This window comes from Bufo bufo, chromosome 5 (genome assembly GCF_905171765.1).
Source record: "Bufo bufo chromosome 5, aBufBuf1.1, whole genome shotgun sequence".
NCBI classification, from domain to species: domain Eukaryota; kingdom Metazoa; phylum Chordata; class Amphibia; order Anura; family Bufonidae; genus Bufo; species Bufo bufo.
This window is the reverse complement of record NC_053393.1, coordinates 173551102-173566283: the sequence shown is the minus strand read 5'-3', so window position 1 is coordinate 173566283 and position 15182 is coordinate 173551102. Positions and strand designations below refer to the sequence as shown.

At 46.5% G+C, this 15182-nt stretch overlaps 1 protein-coding gene across 1 annotated transcript in view; it reads left to right on the top strand.

The window, feature by feature from the left end:
• The first annotated feature begins 2064 nt into the window (after nucleotides 1–2064).
• The window catches only part of LOC121001109 (acetyl-coenzyme A synthetase, cytoplasmic-like), a 57081-nt gene continuing 43963 nt past the window's right edge, over nucleotides 2065–15182 (top strand). Inside the window, exons 1-2 of the mRNA XM_040432038.1 lie at nucleotides 2065–2338; nucleotides 2554–2749. Of these exons, the coding sequence (XP_040287972.1) occupies nucleotides 2197–2338; nucleotides 2554–2749 (338 nt within the window). The 5' untranslated portion in view covers nucleotides 2065–2196. The remainder of the gene's footprint in view (nucleotides 2339–2553; nucleotides 2750–15182) is intronic.

The following is a 15182-nucleotide window of genomic DNA, read 5'->3' as shown; positions in this document are numbered from 1 at the left end:
AATACCACAGTGCAGCACAATATACCGTACTGCCCCAGCAGAACCAGATACCACAGTGCAGCACAATATACTGCCCCAGCAGAACCAAATACAACAGTGAAGGACAATATACTGCTCCAGCAGAACTAAAACCACAGTGCAGCACAATATACTGCTCCAGCAGAACTAAAACCACAGTGCAGCACAATATACTGCTCCAGCAGAACCAAATACCACAGTGCAGCACAATATACTGCCCCAGCAGAACCAAATACCACAGTGCAGCACAATATACTGCTCCAGCAGAACCAAATACCACAGTGCAGCACAATATACTGCTCCAGCAGAACCAAAACCACAGTGCAGCACAAAATACTGCCCCAGCAGAACCAAATACCACAGTGCAGCACAAAAAAATACTGCCACCTGTGCCCAGTATGAAACTGTATCATCGTCCTGAGCATGGCAATATTGTTGAATTCAGGAGGGCACCTGGGGGGACTGGCCGGTTGCATAAGTGGTGATGCTTCTACATTAATGCTAAGAGCTTCAGATCTATATGCACTTGGCAGCTAAGGCTTCGTTCACATCACCGTTCAGCCTTTCCGTTCTGCTCCGTTTAGGAACAGTAGAACGGAAAGGACGGATTCGGCACATAACTGAGCTGAACGGAGCATAAGGACCCCATAGACTATAATGGGGTCCGTTAGGTTTCCGCTCAGAGGAAGATTTTTCAAGCGGAGACACAAGTCCTGTATGCACAACTTTTGTCTCCGCTCCAAAATCATCTTCTGAGCGGAAACATAACGGACCCCATTATAGTCTATGGGGTCCTTAGGTTCTGTTTGGCTCAGTTATGTGCCCAATCCGTCCTTTCCGTTCTCCTGCTCCTAAACGGAAAGACTGAACGGTGATATGAACAAAGCCTAAGGCTACGTTCAGACAAGCGTTTTTGCTGGATCCGGCAGGGTGGAACCGAACCCAGATTCGGGAAATTATTTTTTTACAGTACAAATTAATTTATGAAGTTATTGCGTGAAGTCTCGCCAGACTTCGCGAAGCAATAACTTCGGCTCATTGGAGCCAATACATTTTAATACTGTATAGAGTCGATTCGCTCATCCCTACTGATGATCACATCCGATTGTATTATCTTTAACATACCCAAGACGGATCCGTCATTAATTCCATTGAAAGTCAATGGGGAACGTATCCGTTTTTTATTGTGTCCGAGAAAATGGATCCTTCCCCTTGACTTGCATTGTGGGTCACGACGGATCCGTCTTGCTCCGCATCTCAGGACGGAAAGCAAACCGCAGCATGCTGCGCTTTGCTCTCCGGTATTGTCACCATTGACAATGAAGCGGGTTTTTTTTCGGTTTTGAGACCGTGTGACGGATCTCAATACCAGAAAATATTAACGCAAGTGTGAAAGTAGCCTAAGAGGAGGGCTTGGCGGCCGCCTAGGTATTGGCCCACCGGGAAATTTCTCTGTAGGGTCTATGGCCAGTCCACCCATGTGTCTAGCCCATTCACACCAGGCGACTTTTGGTAGGAGGCCAAATGTTTTCCGGTGGTTCCCCATGATACAATAGTTAGTAATGGCAGCTTTGTGGGCAGGAAGTGCTGCCTGCTGCCTGGACATGTCAGTGAATGGCTCTCTCACACCCCAGTGTAGAGTAAGCCTGCCCTACTCACTACACCTGGCCCAGCACAAGGGCAGTCTGTGAGGCACATACACACAAGTACTGCAGGAGCCAGCAGCAGTGAGCCCCCTCCTCCATCACATTGCCCCTGACCCCAGCCAGCAGCGCCCCCTCATCCTCCGCCCGTCTTACGTGCGCGCCATCTCCTTACACTCCAATGGCAAGAGATGAGCAGAGCGCGCCGCAGCCAATCAGAGGAAAGCAGTGTGAGCAGGGCGTGCGCTTATTGGATGGCCGCACATGAGAATACAGACCCGGGCGACATTCGCCAATCAGAAAGAAGGAGTGTGAGCAGGGCGTGCATTGATTGGATGGCCACTTATGAGGCTCCAGACCCAGGCGACATTCGCAAATCGTGTCCTGCTGCAAGAGCGAGCGAGCGAGCAGGCGGTGAGGAGGCGGGGTTAGCAGCGGCTGGTAGATCCCCTGTAGCCTCCACCGCCCGTCGCCTTCATTTACACACACATCTGCGGAGGGGGCACTTCACCTGTCGCACTCACAAGCTACAAACATGCCAAGTCAGGTGAAGGCAGCGACTGAAGAAGAGGAGGTCACCACCTATCATCCTGCAGAACTCCTGCGAGAACATGCCCACGTCCCAGACTTCAGAACTTACAGAGATCTGTATGAGAAGTCCATCCAGCATCCTCAAGGTACTCCCCTATAACACAGAATATATCCATTCACTGAGGTTGTCACAGGTACAGGTAGGAAAAGCTGGCTCTGTCATGTGCACAGCTCATTATGATACCAGGGTGCATTACCTAGGAAGCACAAATGGTTAAATAACAAACCAAGCTCTGCTACATGACACAAGGAGACCATTGATGAGAATGTGCTTCCTCATACATGTCTTCCTTCTTCGCAGAATTCTGGATGGACGTGGCCAAGGAATTCTATTGGAAATCTCCCCCCACCGGCAAAGTCCTGGACTATAATTTTGATATCACCAAAGGCAAAATCTTTGTGGACTTCATGAAAGGGGCCAAGACCAACGTGTGCTACAATGTTGTGGACAGGAACGTCCTGGAGAAGAACCTTGGGGATAAGACGGCGTATTTCTGGTAATATAGATACCGCCTACTGATAGCGGATGGCTAGGTGAGGTATACCAGTACCTCTTCCTATGTGACGGACATATCGTTCCCCTGCAGCAGAATCGAAGGGGTGTTCCTGTATCCACAAACTTGCTTGACCTTTCCCAAAATCTCACAGGCTTGAATGGAGAAAGCCGCACACAATTTTGTGGCTGGCGGATAGAGGGTCAGAGGTACTCCCAGCCATGCTGCGTGATCTCCATATTGATGGCGTATCCTCAGGATAGGTCTTCAATATTAGATCGGCGGGGGTCCGACTCCCGGCACCAGACTGATCAGCCATTTGGGTAAGCTGTGGAGCTCCTGTGAGCGCCGCAGCCTTCTCGTAGCTTGCCCAGCACAGCGCCATCTATTTGATAGCAGCTGTACTTGGTATTGCAGCTCATGCCCTTTTACTTGTAAGCGATGAAGAGGCCTGGGGGGACATTCACACACCGGCTTTTTAAGCAGAATTTTGGAGGTGACGGCCATGCCGAAATTTCGCTGAAAAACCCGTCCTCTCTGCCTCCCATACTTCTCAATGGGAGGCAGCGCACAGGACGGCGGTGCAGAGGCTTAAAGCCGCGGACGCACCTGGAAATGACATGTCACTTCTTGGCGCGCCCACGGGCTTTAAGCTGCCGCTCCGCAATCCTCAGCGCTGCCTCTTATTGAGATCTATGAGAGGCACAGAGGACGCAGCAGGTTTTTGGCGACATTTTGGCACGGCCGCGCCAAAATTCCGCTCAGAAAGCTGCCGTGTGAACCTCCCCTAAGTGTTCACGGAGCGCCGTGGCCTCTTCATACTGCTGATCGTCAGGAGTGCCAGGAGTTAGACCCCCCACCGATCTGATATTGATGACCTGCCCTGGGGAGAGGTCATCAATATCAGAATCTCGGAAACCCCTTTAAATCCTGATCACCAATCCAAATAACAGGCAAGTATAGCCATCTTTTGATCCTACCAACCTGAATACCCCCATTCTCATAAGTTCTGCTATACTTGCCCTACTTTGTGTAGCAGATGATAAAGGAAGACTGGTTGGTATGCGGATAATGTGAAGAGTGGAAGTTGTAGTTCAGGTGTACCTCCATGTTCCAGGCATTGTTAAAGGGGTCATCCAACAGTATAAACACCCCCCACAATGCCCAGGCCCTTCCTATGTAAGATACTTAGGCGGTCCTCGGCACCCGCGGGGTGCAGCCAATAGCACACGACAGTGACCTGCTTCCCTAGCATTTGAATACATGCCCAAAATCTGCCCTTAAAGGGGTTCTGCACTTTCATTTAACTGATGATCTATGCTCTGGATAGATCATCAGCATCTGATCGGCGTGGCACCCCGATCGGCTGTTTGAAAAGGCAGCGGCGCTCCAGTAGCGCCGCGGCCTTCTCTCTTTACCGCTGGCCCACTGACGTCACGACTAGTATCAACTAGCGTGGGCGGGGCTAAGCTCCATTCAAGTGAACACAGCTTAGCCCCGCCCACGCTAGTTGAAACTAGTCGTGACGTCAGTGGGCCGGCGGTAAACAGTAAGAAGGCCGCGGCGCTGCTGGAGCACCGCTGCCTTCTCAAACAGCTGATCGGCGGGGGTCCCGGGTGTCGGACCCCCGCCGATCAGAAGCTGATGATCTATCCAGAGGATAGATCATCAGTTAAATGAAAGTGCAGAACCCATTTAAGCTTTCCTATAAGTTTTTAAGGAATCTGTTTGTTAGTTGTCTAGTAATGGACCGCATCACAAGCCAAGAAATCACCCCATATTTACCATTACTCATCTAACTGCACTTAAAGGGGTCATACCATAATTGATGTAAATATTCATATATATAGTACATTACAGTCTATTACTAACAAAGCTAGAACCAGCCCTGTGTCTCACATGTATCCAGAGATCTCCCCATTCATTGCTACAGTTGTTCTGCCAGATTCCAGACTGGCAGATCTGTGGGCGTGTCCTTTATCTGTGGGCGTGTCCTTTATCTGTGGGCGTGTCCTTTATCTGTGGGTGTGTCCTTTATCTGTGGGTGTGTCCTTTATCTGTGGGTGTGTCCTTTATCTGTGGGTGTGTCCTTTATCTGTGGGCGTGTCCTTTATCTGTGGGCGTGTCCTTTATCTGTGGGCGTGTCCTTTATCAGGAGCTGTGTTCTTTTTTGCCGCAGCTCTTTCCTTGTAACTGCCACAGCTTCTAACAGGTGATATGGCTGGTGACAGATGAAGATTTAATCTGAGCATGTGCGACCATCTTTGTGAGGTGGATGGAGTAATAAGGAAAAGAACAGACAGCAGATTTTACAGATTTTATTGAATATCTCAAGGGCTGTACTGAATGTTTAATTCCATGCAATTACAAAAGTATTCAGATCCAGGTGCTGGTTTGAGAAATGTAGATTATTTTTCGTGGGACAACCCCTTTAAGAATTAACATTGAATAGACAGTCTTCAATCTCCAATCACATGTTATGAAGGCAGATATTCTTTAGAGAACTGGAATGTCCCTTCTATGTAACATAATGCTGTGTCATCACTAAGGGGCCTTTTATATGTGTATAGATGGCATCAAAAATCATCATTTATTGGCAGCACGTCGCCCCGTGTAAACAGGGAATTTTCTGCTGACAAATGAGAATTGTATGGTGGGCGAATGATCATTTTACTGATTGCCCCTTCCTATACTCCCAGTGATTACCGCGTGTAAACGGCACTTAACAAGCGCCACTCGCCAGGATGTATAGTTGATCAGCGCGTGTTACATGAACTCCATTGAAACTCAATAGGGGATGGATCTGTTTTCTATTGTGGCGGAGAAAACGGAAAGCAAACTACACCGCTCTCCGGTATGGGAACGCAACTAAACGGAGCGGAATTCATTTTGGAGCATTCCGTTCTGTTCAGTTCAGTTTTGTCCCCATTGACAATGAATGGGGACAAAACTGAAGCATTTTTTTCCGGTATTGAGCCCCTATGACGGAACTCAATACCGGGAAACTAAAACGCTAGTGTGAAAGTAGCCTTAAAGGGAACCTGTCATCAACTTTATGCTGCCCATACTAACGGCAGTATAAAGTAGAGACAGGTGAGTTGATTTCAGCGATCTGTCATTTATAAGTTTAAAGTAAGTAGTTGCCGAGAACCAACATCACACCCATTGCAGACTGGGCCTGGAAAAGAGTCCCGGCCACCTGAGAAGAGTCCTGGTTACTCATGAATTCCTGCTCTCCCGCCCAACTGCTGATGACTGACCGTCTTCTACCTAGTTTTCTCCCTTTCTCTCCAGGAGAGAACTGTCAATTGTCAGCAGATGGGTGAGAGAGCAGGAGATTATGGATAACCAGGACTCTTCTCAGGTAGATTTGACTCTTCAAGGCCTGGGCTGCAAAGATTATGATACAGGTTCTCGGCAACCACTTACTTTTAGCTCATGGTGACACACCGCTGACATCAGCATTTCTGTCACTGATTTATGCTGCCCCCAGTCAGGTCAGCATATAAATAATGACAGGTTCCCTTTAAAGGGAGGAGTCAGTCACCAGGAAATTCACTGTTAAACCAGGAACAATGCCTGGCTGTAGGAGCAATGGGGGCATTGCCGTCACACCTAGAAGCTCTGCTCTCTCTGCAACTGCTGGGCCCTAGAGGCTTATTTGCATATATTTTTCTCAGCAATGCAGGCAAATAGGAACATGGGACCAACACCGATGCCTTCAGCTGCAAAGTGCGGATATCAGCCAGATGCAGCGGTATTCTTAGCATATTTGCAATATAGTTAATGGGGCCAGACGGCATTCTTGCAGTTTCCGGCAATGCTGGATCTAGAAAAGCACGGCAGGCTGTTCCCTGCCGCATTCCCCGAACTCTAGTGTGACAGTGGCCTAAGTGAATGTTACCATTGCATTCAGCTGAGCTAGTCTTACAGGGCATTGTGCTTGGGGTAAAAGGGAATTTCCTGGTGACTCCCTTTATTTGCTTGCATTTGAGTGATAATCATGAAAATTGCCCAGTTTCAATGCAGGAAAAGAGTTGTGGTTGTTGATCTAGCCCAGTTGTTCCACCATAAAAAAAATCACAATAATTGGTGAAATGATCTGTAAATATGAATAGTGCTGGTAGACTTATGATGGTTATTGTTGCCTTCACTATAATAATACTCCCTGCAAGGATTGTCTTTCTGATCTTCAGCAACAGTCATTCTAATTGTTTGCCAGTGCAATGAAAAGAATAGTTCCAAATAGACGAGCCTTACCATAATCCTGACTTATCACCTATCCACAGAATAGTGTCTGATTGGTAGGGGCCAACCGCTAAAGACTCACACGGGAGTCCTTTGTCCCAACATGATCGAAGTAGCAGTTGAGCATGCACAGTGCCACTCCATTCAAAAAGTATGGGACTGCCAAAAATAGTTGAGTCCAGCATTGTGGATGGGAAATCTACTTTATTTGGCATATTACAATTAAAGGGGATATACTTACCGCCCTGAGCCCCCTTTGATCCCACGTCACCGCTCCTCCCCGTTACTGCAGTTGTGATGTTCCTGTATAACACGCGTGACCACTGCAGCCAATTTTTTATATCTTTATCAGCGAAATTGCAGAAGGCCTCGATGGTAAGGTGTGTCTTTTTGCTGATGACACAAAGATTTGTAACAGGGTTGATGTTCCTGGAGGGATACACCAAATGGAAAAGGACTTAGGAAAACTAGAGGAATGGTCAACAATCTGGCAACTAAAATTTTATGTGGATAAGTGCAAGATAATGCACCTGGGGCGTAAAAACCCAAGAGCAGAATATAAAATCAGTGATACAGTCCTAACCTCAATATCTGAGGAAAGGGATTTAGGGGTCATTATTTCAGAAGACTTAACCCTAAGTTCACACCTGAGCGTTTTACAGCGCGTTCCTACGCGCTGTAAAACGCACAACAGGGAGAAACCAATGCTTCCCTATGGGAATGGTTCTCACCTGGGCGTTTTACAGCGCGTACGATTGCGCTGTAAAACGCCCGACGCTCAAACAAGTACTTGAGCGTTTTTTTGGGCGTTTGTCGCGCGTTCCCGTACATAGACTTTCGGGAACGCGCGACAATGTGTGTTCGCTTGTCTCTGTATGCGTGCTTTTAAACGCCCGTACAATCGCGCATACAGAGCGCTCCTTTCAGAACGCTCAGGTGTGAACCCGGGGTAAAGGTAGGCAGACAATGTCATAGCAGGAAATGCTAGCAGAATGCTTGGGTGTATAGGGAGAGGAATTACCAGTAGAAAGAGGGAGGTGCTTATGCCGCTCTACAGAGCACTAGTGAGACCTCATTTGGAGTATTGTGCGCAGTACTGGAGACCATATCTCCAGAAGGATATAGATACTTTGGAGAGAGTTCAGAGAAGAGCTACTAAACTAGTACATGGATTGCAGGATAAAACTTACCAGGAAAGATTAAAGGACCTTAACATGTATAGCTTGGAAGAAAGACGAGACAGAGGGGATATGATAGAAACGTTTAAATACATAAAGGGAATCAACAAGGTAAAAGAGGAGAGAATATTTAAAAGAAGAAAAACTGCTACAAGAGGACATAGTTTTAAATTAGAGGGGCAAAGGTTTAAAAGTAATATCAGGAAGTATTACTTTACTGAGAGAGTAGTGGATGCATGGAATAGCCTTCCTGCAGAAGTGGTAGCTGCAAATACAGTGAAGGAGTTTAAAGAGGACCTTTTACCGATTCTTACCCTATGAACTAAGTATACATACATGTGGAGCGGCGCCCGGGGATCTCTCTGCACTTACTATTATCCCTGGGCGCCGCTCCGTTCTCCTGCTATGTCCTCCGGTATCTCCGTTCCCTAAGTTATGGTAGACGGAGTCTGCCCTAGCGCTGGCCAATCGCATTGCAGAGCTCACAGCCTGGGAGAAAATAACCTCCCAGGCTGTGAGCTCTGCGCTGCGATTGGCCAGCGCTAGGGCAGACTCCGCCTACCATAACTTAGGGACTGGTATCTCCGCCTACTATAACCTAGTGAGCGGAGATACCGGAGGGCATAGCAGGAGAACGGAGCGGCGCCCGGGGATAATAGTAAGTGCAGTGAGATCCCCGGGTGCCGCTCTACATGTCTGTATAGTTAGTTCATAGGGTAAGAATCGGTGAAAGGTCCTCTTTAAGCATATATGAAGGATGGCCTTATGCCTATCCCATGCAAGATAGGGCCGGGGGCTATCCATAGTACTCAGTATATTGGGCAGACTAGATGGGCCGAATGGTTCTTATCTGCCGACACATTCTATGATTTACTGGCCTCAGCCATACACAGCACAATACCGCTGAGGAACAGTGATTGACTGCAGAAGCCACGTGTGGTATACTGGCTGTCATTCCTGCAGGCCAGTCGGGAGGAGACGGCTGCGGCCCTGGATCACAGAGGACTTGGGGAGGGAAGTGTAACATGTTGCTATTATTCTAATTGCTTCCCTTCCTTTATAACAATTAGGGCAGAAAACCCCTTTAAACTTATCCCCAGCAACTGAAATCAGATCATTAAGGATCATTCACATGACTATGATCGGTCAGGGCCCATGTGTCGGTCACATTTCCTGGACCGACCGCAGCTCCCCTGACTGGAAATGACTGTATCACAGTGATTTATGGTGTAGTCAGTCCCTATCTGATCGCGGGGGAGATGCGATGATGTCAGTATAGTCCATTAGACCCGCTATTAGACTGCACCACGAATCAATATGACGCAGATCGTTCGGGACAGGGGGTTCGCAGTTGGTCAGGGAAATGCGGCCGACACACGGGCTGTGTTCCCTGGACCGATCAATGTCATCTGAATCAGCCCTTATCTGGTTTATAATCTTTTATGTTACCTCCTTGGAAATATGTACCTAATGAGTCTTGATATGACTTTAGCGGTTTATTGTAGCATCATATATTAACTATTCTGGCTGACATTGTATATTTATGAGCCATATACATAACACAGTTGTTATAGCAGTTAAACTATGGATATAGTAAATAATTTGCCCGGTCATTTATGTATATTATCTGTACTTTGGGAACAGTTATGACATTATGGACTTTGTTAATTTACCCTTTGATGTCACACTTACTCCCAAAATGTGTGTATAAATGTCTATACTTTTACAGTAAGTACATTTAATCATCCTCGCTGTGCAGGTCTACCGGTGGCGTGGCGTAGCGTGGGGGGGGGGGGGGCATGGAGTGGCAGTTGCACCAATTTGCAAAGGGGTCCCCTGTACATGTACAGCACTGGATGAAAGCTCCTGCAATCTAGCAGGAACAGGTCAGTGACAGCAGTGGACCCCAGGAAGACAAAAGCAGTTTATTACCACTTCTGCCTTCTCCTTTTCTCAGTGGGCGCAATGCTGCAAATAGCAGACGTGGCTACGCCCCCTACTCTAGTGGACCTGATGATTATGTGATCACCGGGCAGAGTAGAGACGCTGGTTCTTAGCACACCCCGATCAGCTCTGCATGTGTTAAAAAGGGCATGTCTACAGGTTAGGGGGCGCAATACTTGGCTTGCCCAGGACGCTGGCAACCCATGCTACGCAACTGAAGCCTATTTACAATGCGCTAGACTCCCTAAAGCTGGCTCTACATAAATACTTAACACCTTTTTTTTTTAAAGTTCTTCAATGGCTGCATCAATAGTGAGGTACTTGTAAATTCACGGCAACGACCACACCGCTGTGATTGGAGCAGTATTTCATCACCCATATCCTTGAAGATCTTCCACTAGACTATTGTTATAACGTGAAGATTTATGCCATGCCTTTTGCGTTATGACACAGATCATGGAAAGATAAAACGCATTTGTTAAGGAAATCGTGTTCGCTTATTTTGTGTGGTCGGTTTCTATTGAATAGAACCAACGTTATTTTTCTAAAAACAATGAGCAGCCTGAGGAGAGTTCTGTTTGGTTGGAGTGACTCACTATAAATGCTCCAGATTTATATCTAGACATAGAAAAGGTGTGGAGCTGAAGCCTTAAAGCTATTTTGGAGATGACCCAGATTTTAAAGATAATTTCAGTTTTAGGCCAGTCAACATTGCAACTTGTTATTGAAGAAAGATGGACTACATTCTGTCTAGGGCTGCAGTAAGCGATTATTTTAGAAATCGAGTATTCTACCGATTATTTTTTACGATTAATAGACTGTTTTCCTTTATAAAAACTCATCAGATCCCCTGCCATCAGTCCCCAACCCCCTTCCCCTTGTGTGATCAGCCCAAGTGCATTAGTTTCCCCCCAGTGCCATCAGCTCCGTTCCCCCAGTGCCTTCAGCTCTTCCTCACCCCATTGCCATCAGCTGCCCCCCCATTGCCACCAGCTTGCCCCCCAGTGCCACCAGCTTGCTCCCCAGTGTCACCAGCTTTTCCCCTAGTGCCAACTGCCACCAGCTTGCCCCCCAGTGCCACCAGCGTGCACCACTAACTGCCCTACAGTGCCAACAACTGCCCCCCAGTGCCACCAGCTTGCGCTACCAACTGCCCCCCAGTGCCACCATCTCCCCCTCCTAGCCATGTCCCCTGCGACAGTACTTACCTTTCCTGTAGGGGCGCCGCTCCACAGCTCCGCCATCATCTTCTCTGCGCGCTGCACTGAATTTGAGTCGTAGTGCGCGCTTACGTGCACTATGACCTGACGATGTGTCAGGAAGAAAGTGCGGTGCAGGCCGGCGGGTGACCACGGAGCGGTAAGTAATAGCAAGCGCTTCACTCCCGCTCCGTGGTCACATGACACGTGTCGAATTACTTGATTAAATCGAGTAATCGTTTCAGCCCTAATTCTGTCCTCATTACAAAGGAGCAGAGCGTGTGTGTCGCCATTCAGTGATACTCTTAGTTCCCTGAGGTAAACAGGGCAGATATTGAATGACGTAAAGGACATACTGATAGATCTGAATGACCTGTATGGTGGTAAGGACAAAGAGGGACTAATGCTGATTTCACTAGTGCTAATAATGCAAATTTTATATTTATATTCAATGGTTAATGTGTATGTTAATCCTGTATATGAAGTATACGCGAATTCTTCACCAATCGGCACTACTCAGAGATGTCCAGCAGAATAACAGAAACCTGCAGTCCTGAGTAAGGTATTCTTCCGGTGGTGTTAAGTGGTACAAGACTAGCCGCGAAATACATGCCAAAGAAGATCCACGGCACTTCACCTCCCAGGATCATAAAGAGTAGGAGAGTCCCCCAGTAAGCACAGGTTGCCCCTCAATAACCCTGCATCGGAAATTGCTACTTGAGGGCTCTTGCAGGTACGGAGAGACCTTTAGGGCTCTTTCACACGAGCGGATGCCGTGCGTGTAATCCCTTTGCGTAAAAGAGAGCCAAGCCCCGTTCCGGACACCAGAGACACGGAGCAGTAACATGATTGATAATGCTCAGTGCCTCTCTGTGATCTTTTTACTACAAAATCACAGTGAGATAAAGTTGTCCCTGTGATTTTGTAGTACAAAGGTCACAGAGAGACATGGAGCATTATCAGTCATGTTACTGCTCCGTGTCTCTGCTGTCCGGAACGGGGCTTGGCTCTCTTTCACGCAGCAGATTACCCGCACGGCATCCGCTCGTGTGAAAGAGCCCTGTAGGCACCCTAATGCAATCAGTTTTATGTATGAATGATCAAGATCAATTCTTTATTGTTAAACCATTTTATATTTACACTGGGAAATTGTTATTTTAATTTTTTCATGTGTAAATGGCTCTTTATGAAATTAGAATCTTATTACTGAAATGTACAGAACTTTTCACAGCTGTTGTAATGTGAAAGGAGGCTGCCCGGTCCAGCAGGGTTCTAACAAGGATCAGCCAACGATCTACTGTACAGAGGAATATGTTTGTCATAAAACATATCACATATTATCAGGGCTGGGAGAGAACTAGACCTAGATATTCTGCAGACGTAATCCAGTTATTAAACAGAGTCGTTATCTTTACGAAGAGCAGTGACGGTATGAAAAGGGAAGAGCCCTGTGCTATAACGAGTTTACCTTGATCTAAATTTATCTTTTTAATGACGTCTAGACTTATTTATAACGTTTTAGTTTAACAAATTCCTGGTTTTAAAGGGGTTGTCCTGGTTGAGGGTTGAACCCGAATAGCACCTCTTCTGTATTCACTTAGTATGTATGAGAGGAGCATCGGAGCATTCCCTTTGCCTGGCTGCATTGCGCAGCGCGAGCCCTGTTTGTTGTGAGCCGGACAGTGACGTCCTGGGATTCCCAACACTATGCTAGGCAGAGGCTTCCGCCTAGCAATGAGCCCCTTGGGGTCATCGGCATAGGTAGACGGTGTATAGCGCTGCCCTAGGCTCTTCTGGAGGTGGGTACTATGCAAAGCGGCCATTTTTTTTTGTAATCCTGCACAATCCTGTGAACACACTCATTTATAAGACGTTGGAATAGATGGATGGTGTTCAGAAGATGGCCTCACATGACAGCAAGCTCATAGAGCAAGCTTCAATTTAATGTAAAGCCAATGAATGTATTTGTTTTTGCAGGGGGGGGGCACAAAGGCTTTGAAGACTAGAAGGTCCAGTGTCCCCTTTAAAAGCAGATTTCTACTGTATAACAGATTGCATATAAAGGACTGAGCTAACTGAGGTCATGGCTCACAATTTAGTAACATAGTACATAAGGCCGAAAAAAGACATTTGTCCATCCAGTTCGGCCTGTCATCCTGCCAGTTTATCCAGAGGAAGGCAAAAAAAAAAACTGAGGTAGAAGCCAATTTTCCCCACTTTAGGGGAATAGAAAATTCCTTCCCGACTCCAATCAGGCAATCAGAATATCTCCCTGGATCAACAACCCCTCTCTAGTAGCTATAGCCTGTAATATTATTACACTCCAGAAATACATCCAGGCCCCTCTTGAACTCTTTTATTGTACTCACCATCACCACCTCCTCAGGCAGAGAGTTCCATAGTCTCACTGCTCTTACCATAAAGAATCCTCTTCTATGTTTGTGTACAAACCTTCTTTCCTCCAGACGCAGAGGATGTCCCCTCATCACAGTCATAGTCCTGGGGATAAATAGATGATGGGATAGATCTCTGTACTGACCCCTGATATATTTATACATAGTAATTAGATCTCCCCTCAGTCGTCTTTTTTCTAAAGTTAATAACCCTAATTTTGATAATCTTTCAGGGTACTGTAGTCCCCCCCCCCCCATTCCAGTTATTACTTTAGTTGTCCTCCTCTGGACCCTCTCCAGCTCTATGTCTGCCTTGTTCACAGGAGCCCAGAACTGTACACAGTACTCCATGTGTGGTCTGACTAGTGATTTGTAAAGTGGTAGGACTATGTTCTCATCACAGGCATCTATGCCCCTTCTGATGAAACCCATTATTTTATTGGCCTTGGCAGCAGCTGCCTGACACTGGTTTTTGCAGCGTTTGCTCTTTATTAAAATTCGTAGATCCTTTTCCATGTCAGTGTTACCAAGTGTTTTACCAATTTGGTTGGGTTTACAATCCTGTTTGGACAAGTTGAGGTTAAAAACAGCAACAAAAACAGCATAAGGGTACTTTCACACTAGCAGGCAGTTCCGCCAAACCGTATGCAAACGGAAAGCTGTTTTTTCCAGATTTGTTAGATGGATCCGGTGATATACCGGATCTGTGTCATCCGGAATAATGGATACGGTATTTAATTTTTTTGAAAGATCAGAAGCAAAAATAGCTCCTTTTTTTGTGCCGGCGCAAGCGCAGACCGGATAACCCGATCCGGCAACGCAGCAATTTCTGGAAAACTTGGTACTGGATCCGGCATTACATTTCTATGGTATCGCTACGGCAAATACGATAGTGTTCCTGGATTTTGTCCGGAAAAAATACCGCAGCAAGCTGCAGTATTTTGTCCAGTCAAATACCGTGCAATGGACGGAACGGAAGACATCCTGATGCATACAGAACGGATTGCTTTCCTTTCAGAATGCATTAGGACAAAACTGATGCGTTTTTTTCCGGTTTTTATCGGATTTCAATACTGGAAAAGAATAACGCTAGTGGGAAAGTACCCTAAAAAAGATGTTTATGTGATTGACGAAGTGCTGTATAGCAGTATTACAAACTGCTGTGCACTTAATGCAGTTTCAAATTTTTGCAACTCTATCAGGGACTATGATTGTTCATATGCATTTTTCTGTTTGCTTGTTTTGTGTTAACAGTACCTTTCTATAATATCATCTGGTTCCACATCAGCAAGGCAGGGCGGAGGGCATGTCTTGTGTACATAGAACTTCATCTAAGGACCTGCATCCCTTTAACTGCTGAAATGCCTGATAAGTCTCGTCTGTAATAAAGAGTATTAGTGGGATCTATTACTCTCATATACTGAGTGGAGATGGACATCTATTGTAGAGATAAATAGCATTACTGCTTATCAAC